An 8,574-nucleotide genomic window follows, 5' to 3' on the forward strand; every position below is an offset into this window, starting at 1 on the left:
TTCTCCCAGCAATTCAGGATGTAAAAGCCCATCACAAATAAAAACCACAAGGCAAAACTTAAAAAAAAAAAACCACCACCCTACCTCCCATTTCTCACCATCATGATGCCTCACAAAAGTAAATACAAAAATCAAAAGCATTTTAACTTGTGAAATATGAAATGCAATTCATGCTATGGAGGAATACCTCAGCCTTCTGGCTAGGAAACAGCCTTTCCACGGGTGCCTGGTTATTAGCTATCATGCAAAAACAATTAGTCGTTCAAGCAATTAAGAAGTTATCTCCTAAAAAGGTTTTGAGCTTTTCGAGCCCTAAATGCAATGGCTATAAACCTAGACTGTTCCTGAGTGTAATTTAGTTATTGTATTGCCCCTCCTGAAGAAATTCCTTGTATCATGTGTTGTAAATTCTTGATGCTCTTTTGGCAGCAGTCTGAGCCTCTGGTGAATTCTCCTCTTGCTCCTCGCACTTCTTGTGGTTTAGGAATATGTCTGACTTCAAGAAGCGGCTGTAGCTGTCGTATTTCATGAGATTGAATATCTGGTAAGAGGAGGGGAAAAAAAAGGCAAAAATAATGACCTAAGTAAAACTAGATTTTAAATGAGAAGAATAGTATACGAATTCTCATGTATTTTTGTTCTGTCTGTTAGTGCTAAAGCATTACTAAAAAGCATGACATCAAAATACACTTCAAACTCTCAAAAGCAAACAATATTGTTGGTTCCGCAGTCACCATTTTTTGCAATGATGTCTGTATTAGTTTAAGAATCAGATCACAGCTTTCACAAGAGTCAACTCTGAAAACCCAGCACCCAAGGCAAGAGGTCCCACGCCGTGGTCACTGGCTAGGACTTTACAGCTGACGACAAGAATACTGCAGGTGTGGCCAAGCCAGGACGTTGCCTGGTCCACTCCAACAGCAGCCTTAGGTCTGCAGAGCCACCAGGAGTAAAAACCAGCGAGGGCATCCTCCCAGCAGGGTAGTTGGAAGATACTCAGAAGGATGAAGCAGATATGAAGAAAAAGAGGTACCTGTTAGGCGCCTTTCTGACTGCCCCTACTCTAGAACATTACGGAACAGCTCGTTATTCTGGATAATTAAGAAAAGCCTCTAAAGAACTGACACAAACACTGAAACTGCAAACTGAATCTGCACTGAAACTACCCAATGTTTCTTAACTTATGCCAACCTTCCCATCCTTTTTAGATGACTACACAGCCCAGTAACACAACTGGTCTCAAGCCACATCAGTAGTGTTGCAGGTACCTGCCACAAAGAGCTGGCCTGTAATTTGCCAGTTTAAATGTGGTTGAAAGTTGGTGATGGATTAAATTTGTGCCACTAGGCTTTTCACTAGTCCAAGACCTGTCCTTCTTCTCATAGCCAGTATACAGCCAGCACGGAAGCATGAAGTCAGCAGTCGAGCACAGACTTTCCCTCCCAGGGCTTGAGTTTAGGCTTATCCCTCAACCTAACTGCTTTCTCTTCTGTTTACACCCATTTCAGACAAAAAAACCCTAGAATTCTTTTAGAGTTTTCTGAAAACAAAAGGGCTTGAGAGAGTAGCCAGGACTTTATTCAGGTGTCAAGGTCAAGACTGTATTTTGCTTGGTCTTGAAACAGAGGGGAAAGAAAAAAGCAAACCTCAAAACTATAATTGAGGCAAAACCAAAGCCTACACCACCCTCTGCTTATTATTTCACTGGTGGAACCTCTCTGAGTCATGCTTCGTGACTGATTACATTTTATGGTACTCAGAGTGATCAAATTTCCAAGACAAATTTCTGGATTCTGACCTGCATGCATGGATAACTGGAGCTTTACTTTTACAGGTCTCATTTCTAACTAATAGTACAACTGGGTAATCCAACTTTGTTTGTTTGTTAGGAGGGAAAAAATAAAAATCTCAAACTGCTTTTTCATTTCACATCCCCAAGGAACCTGGATAAATAAAGGCAAACACACAAAACTTCACTGTTGTTCTCTGTGAGTTTACTGAAATACTCTCTTTGCAAATAAATTACATGAAGCATTTTACTAACCATTGTTTGTTTATATATTTAAACATTTTTAAGTTCATGTTTAAAACAGTGGAAATCTTGCTTTATAAACTACATGTTGGAAGACTAAAAATCCCAAAACATCATCTTGATCAGACCCAAATGAGTGCAGTTAGGCAAAGTCAAATTACACCTCCTGCCATTAGCCAACTAAAACGTACTTAAATATATCCGACTACCTCAAGGTAAAAATAATTGTAAGGAAGACATCACCTGTTAAAACATGAGAAGTCAGCATTAAGAACTTAGAACCCTCTTGCTTCCGGTATCGTTTAAAGAATCTCCCAGAGAGAAAAGAGCACTGTGAGATCAAAATTCTCTGGAGTCTGGTCAGTCAAACGCGCAGAACAGATAGATTTTATAATCACACGTGAAAGCAGAATTCTCTTTTTCCCCTCCTCTCATTACACCTCCATGGAGCAGGAACATTTATCCCATAACTATTCTGAAATCCACTGATCTCTACAAACCCCTTGAACAACACTTCATTCAGCACAACCAACCACCTTTGACCCATCTGAGGTCACCCCATGAGCACAAAACCGCACCCCACAAGTAGCCCCATCTCCACCAGGAGGTCTGTGGAGAGCTGAAGCCCTAGTTACCAGTAATGTTGCAGACCAGACTGTGGCTTTCAGGCTCTGCCTTTTCATACTTTAGACTCACAGTGCCAGCAGTAGTTAACGCTGCTCTTGAGAGAACAAATTACACCACTCTTCATAACTTTATAAGGATGAAAACTGAAAGACGATCGTAACTCTTCCTGAACCATTATCTAACAGCAACAAACAGAAGCTTCAAGCAGCAGAACCCTGCAACAATCCATAAATGCTCTGTGTCTGCCTTTAAAAGCTCTCATACTCTCTTCCCACACTAGTGGGACTCCTCTACCACAGGTCAATAACGTTTCCAGTTCAGGTACTACCAATCCCTGGCTCCTCATGTGCATGCTCAGTTGTAAAACTACAAAAAGTTTTAAATCCTGCAGTCTCTCCAGCTTCACTCTCATGATTACCCACCCTGCACCACAGTGATTAGATTTACCAGAACATCTTCTTTCCCTTTCCCCAAGTCAGAAGTACTTCCATGAAAAACTTTGCTTCTTCACATGGAAATTGAGTTTCAGACATTTCCACTGCTAACGATCTGGAACTTGCTTGAGCGACAGCAAAGCCTTTGCTCCTCAGACCACTTCAACTGAGGCAGCCAGTGCCCAACTAACATACTCAGTATCTGGTGTGAAATGTGTTGAAAACATTATTTGACGCAGCGTGCTGGTTCCTCACAAAAGAAAAGAGTCAAATGAAAAATACAGGTAGCCCTCCGGATGGTACAGATATTAAAAACAGTACAGACTGCAAGTGCTGGAAACCTGTAGATAAGAATGACTCACTTTATAATTTGCGCTTTAAAATAAGTTCATTTCAAGAAAATTTACTACCAAAAAATGTCACCTGACCAGACCTCCCAAGTTCTATAGGAAAAGGCAAAACAGATACCAACTCCTCTTTCAAGTTCTGTGTCTTACAGAAGGGAAATCACATTATATTCATATCAACATAAATACCCAAACAAAGTAAAGTGAAGAATCTCGAGCTCTCAAGGAAACCAGTGGCAACTACAGAAACAAACATCAGCGATGACTCAGCACGAGTGAACACACAGGGAAATGTAGGCACAAAGTTAGTTAGCTGGGTGATTTTCGAGCTACCAGCAGAGGAATCCAGGAGAAAACTCCATCCAGTTTCCCAGAAAGTCCTGAACTGGAATTAACACAGCTGAGCTGAGTTTTAGCTAACAGGGGCCAAAAACCTGGGGTACGGTGCATCCACCCTCAAAGTGGCTGCATTAATATCCCCTCTGTGCCTGACTTATTCCATCCATGCTACAGGTAGCAATAGGCAGAGATTCCCAACTTTCCTACTCCAGCCTGTGTTTAGAAAGCAAAGTCCATTGAAAACTAAAAGAACGTCTGTTCTTGAAGAAAATAACTTTACCTGGTCCTGGAGCTTCTGAAACATGAGAGGGTGAGGGGTCTCCAAAATGGTTTCGTTCAAACGGGACTGCCCTTCAACATTGACTTGGGAGGAAGCTTTACTGGACAGGAAGGTCATGTAAATTTCTTTAGCTTTTTCTTGCATCTGCAAAAGGATATATTTATTTAAAGAATCATTTGCTGCGGGAATATTCTCTGTATTTATTAAAGTTTTGTTGGAGACTGCTCTGGGTCACGTACATCTTGAGGTTCACATCTTAAAACCAAAACAGCCTGAATTTAAAAAAAAAATTAAAAAGGACACAAGTAACAAAACAAACATACACAGATTAGCTTATTTGTGTTCATCTGTAGTGGAGGAAAAACTTGTCTGCAGGCCAGGTCCTGCAGCGACATGAGTGGAAGCTACCAGTGCTCAGCACGTAGGTTAAACAGCAGATTGTGAGGTCTGAATGTGCATCATGAACCAAGCCTTGTCTTCACTGGTTTTACTAACAGATGACCAGCATGCACAAGGAAAGTAGAGGAAAAAAAAGCACTGTAGAAACTTACTACAAGGCAAAACTAAGCAAAGTTGGTGCACAATCCATGGTACTGATAGATAATCTTGTCATATTCCACGCTTGCTCATAATCACATTTTTACCTCAGTGCAGCTCACGTGCAACACTGGCTACATGATTTAAAAAACTCCAAGTATTTTTTTGGGTAATGGTAAAGATAAGACTCTCAAGAGGCTCTGAAAGCTGATAAAAAAGCGTGTGACTGGCATAAAGCAGTTTGGTAGCGTTAGCCCCGATTTCAGCAATCCTGTATCAGTGGTCTTCTCTTGATAACTCAGTAACAGCGATAACACTTTGATCCTACCTAACATCTTTAAGCTTCAAAGCAGTAAATGAGTGGCTACAACCCTCTGGAACTCAATGCAAGCTCCTCCTTGACCAGAAGGTTGGATAAGAAGAAGCCAGCGAGGGAGAAGAGACCCCAGTCAGGCAGGAGGCAAGTTTCCCTGCTGCAATCCAAATTCTGAACACTGAAAACACAGCCCGTGCAGCAGCGGGCACTGTACGACCACGAGCTGGGGGTACTGGTCAGTGTTTCCCACATCTATTGAGCAACCCCATCTCCAGATCAGCAATAAGCAAAGGGCTGCATCTTGGATGCAAAGTGGGATTGAAGAATGAAGCATGGAAGCCCATGAAGTCATCACGTAATTTCTTTCATGTTTTACAGCTGAGAATCAACATTTGGGGATAATCAGAAGAAAAGCTACATGTGTCTTGCCAATTCACAAGGCCTAAAGAGTTAACTCCCTCACTGCTGAAGGGGAAGCCTGTTTTCCACAAATATTCCTTTTCAAAACGGATTATTCATCTGACAGGTAGAACATCACGTGTCAGGTGCATTAGGTCACAATGAACTGCTTTTACCAATTTCTGATCTTTCCAGTTTCACAGAGCAGGGAGGACTGGGTCACTCATATCTGTTCTAAATGAGCAATTAATCCAAATGAGAAGTGTGACTGCTTTAATTTGTAAAGCTAATACCCTAACGCAGCCACAGAAAAGGTACATTTAGCTCTTACTGTAATAGTAAGCATAAGTGATTGTACAGTCCATCAGTCCTAACTAAATAACTTTTGAACATGCTGTCCAATTTCAATCATATTTAAGAGAGGACTGAGAAATAATCACCTTCCTACTGATTCTGTGGAAAAGAATGGTGAAAGGAAAGGGAGAGAAAAGGCAGCACATGCGCTGAGGAAAAAGCTGCAGCATATATTCAAAAGTTACCTACTCTGCCTGAACTGCCAGCATGCCCTTAGCTGCTGGCCGATCAATGCACACGGAGCTCCACAACAGCCACAAAGCAAGGTGCTGCTTGCCCAAGGAGGCTGAGGAGAAACAGTCGAGCAAGGCTTGAGGGGAAACACAAAACTAGAAGTATCGTGAGGAAGTTTAAAAAATGTGGCAGGGAACAAGAGGATTGTGTGGGAGGTTGGTGAAATGGGGAGGATCTCTGGATTTTGTGGGGAAGAGCAAGAAAGAAAGGAAGTGAAAGAGCTGCGGTGGGGAGAGGGAGTTGTTGGAGAGACGCTGGGGACCTGACTCTACAGTAATGGGGAAATATAGAAAGGCAGAGCTAAATGTCAGAGGTCCTGTCTCACGGTGAAGAACTGCTATGCTAGCTCTATGCTTCAGTAGTAGAACATCGGTTGGACTACAATAAGGATTTTTTAAAAAAAAAAAAGAAAGAAAAAAGGAAATACTGTTAAAGCTGCCAGTATGTTTATACATCTGCCAAATGACATTCAGGGAGAACCAGGTTCGGGCAGAAGAGACCGCGATGTTCCCCAGTCAGTGGGTGGCATTCTGTTTTATGTCAGCCTGAAACTGATGTCTCAGTGCAAGGGACTCTAGTCTGGAATTTAAACACCACTTAAACTGGGCTCTTGTTCACAGGTGGTTATTAAAGCATTTCTGGCACTTCCCACTTACATCTGTGTGCTCGCCCCAGCATCCGTGCCAAATTCCCATTCGGATTACAAAGTTCTGTCTACAGAAATCCCCCTCACTGTTTCAAGTGGATACAATATTCTTTCCCACTTCCTTTCCTAAGGTCAAATTCATGTCTCAGGCATGTGTCGTCCCCAGATGAGGTGAATGGAAGTCCCAGATGCTCATGAGAATAGGCTCCAGCAGTTCGCAGCTGTGCAGCGTTACCCAGTCCTGCTTAACCACTGCCACATTCCACACGGGAAGTGGCAGACAAGACTTGAATTGGTATACTTTGTTCTGAAACTGTTCTCTACAAAACTCCTTGACATGGGTAATTTGGCGGGTTTTAGCGATAGTGGAAAAGATTCCCTGTTGCTTGAAGCATTTATTACAATCTAATTTATTTTTAAAGCTCAGCTGCAAGACAAGAAACATTTAAACTTTGAGAAGTAGCACCATGGACACGTTGTTTATCTTATTAATGGTCACAAATGCAACAGCATGTGACTATCTCCAGCAAAATACTTAAAGTTTTATCTATTTATCCCCACCACTCCCATTTCAATAATGAACTACGTGTCCTAAGATGAGGACCATATGGGTGGCAGCGGAGCTCACTGCTACACGTAGCCTTGCCTTAACTCCTTCCTCAATCACTGCTAAAAATTACATTTCTATTTTAACTTCAATTTTAAAGGAATGATAAAGAAAGGGCGTGCTTTCTTCAAAATCTACAGAAATGTGTCTTCAGCTGACAGAAGGAGTTTGTGCTTCCATGCTGCAAGAAGATAAGTTGAATTCAGCCCATCTGAAACCTGCCCAGAGCAGGTACGCAGCCTGCTTGCTGCCTAGCTCTGCAGATGCTGGAAATCTCCCATTCCCAAACACACACGTGCGTTGTGTATTAGTTCACCTGAACAGGCAAACAAACACGTGGAGCAGTCTGGTCTGAACTCCACTTCTGCTTCCTCCTGCCTAAGCACTCCCATCACAGTCCAGAGCCAACACAGCAGGCAAGAGCCTGGCTGCTTCTTGCCAGCGCTCCCTCTGACCCCATGACCCAGCAATCCGGCTGCAGAGCAAGGGGACAGGGAAGACAGCTCAGCACGGCATCTTGCAAGATCTGCCTGTGCTGGCTTGATAAAAGGCAGCTTCTAGGCAGAGCCCACATGACTGTGGTCAGAGTAACAACTGAACCAAATTTAAGAAGCTTTGAGGAAAGGCCCAGGATATTTTCTCTGAACGGCACTAACGAAGTTCAGAGAGTTTGAAACCAACAGAGAAAGCAGGAGTAGAATGAGCCTGCACCTACCTGTGAGGATCAGAAAGGACATGAGGAAAGGACAGCACATTTACTGAGCCGACCACCCTGAGGGTATTCCAGCCTCTATAAGATCAAACCCTGCTCCAGGCTGACACCAGACAGATGACGATGACACAAAGCACACTGGATACTTAATACACTGATCAGTTTAAAGTGACCAAGAAAACCCCCACACTCACATTCTCATATCAAGTAACGAAACGTTTGTCTTATACTTTCAAAATGGAAGGGGGAGGGGAAATCCTATTTGATCTGGGTTAAACTGATATCAGCTTCATCTGACCATAAGTCCAAGTGTCTATGAGCTAGTTTCTGTGGTAAACCAGCTTTAATGAGAAGCAGGTTACAAAATAAGCATGAAGTTGTTTTTAGAGTACTTTGTTCACATTAGATAGGTACAAAGTAACTTCTGCAAGAGTCACTTGCAGAACAGAAATTCATGCTTTATGCTGTTGTCATGGGTTAGGGCTGGGCCAGCCACTAACACGGACAGACGCTCTCTAACCCCCTCTTCCCCCCCAAAACGGGAAGGAAAAGGGAATGAGGCAGAGAGATTTATGGGTTAGGAAAGAAAAACTAGAACAGCTTTAATGAAACAATAATGGAAATAATAGTGAAACGATAAAAATGATAACAACAAAGAACTATATGCAACTATATATATTAGCCCGATATCGAACCTGACTCCCTCCCCC

At 42.5% G+C, this 8,574-nt stretch overlaps 1 protein-coding gene across 1 annotated transcript; it reads right to left on the reverse strand.

Moving 5' to 3' along the window:
• Nucleotides 1-394: 394 nt before the first annotated feature.
• On the reverse strand, nt 395-4,203 carry RGS10 (regulator of G-protein signaling 10; the record flags this gene model as incomplete). Its single annotated transcript, XM_009871566.1, has 2 exons — nt 395-541; nt 4,060-4,203. Coding segments are annotated over 2 exons (291 nt in total), but the record flags the coding sequence as incomplete, so codon positions are not given.
• Between the last annotated feature and the right edge of the window lie 4,371 nt (nt 4,204-8,574).

The sequence above is a fragment of the Apaloderma vittatum genome, unplaced genomic scaffold (genome assembly GCF_000703405.1).
Source record: "Apaloderma vittatum isolate BGI_N311 unplaced genomic scaffold, ASM70340v1 scaffold37956, whole genome shotgun sequence".
In the NCBI taxonomy this organism is placed as follows: Eukaryota; Metazoa; Chordata; class Aves; order Trogoniformes; family Trogonidae; genus Apaloderma; species Apaloderma vittatum.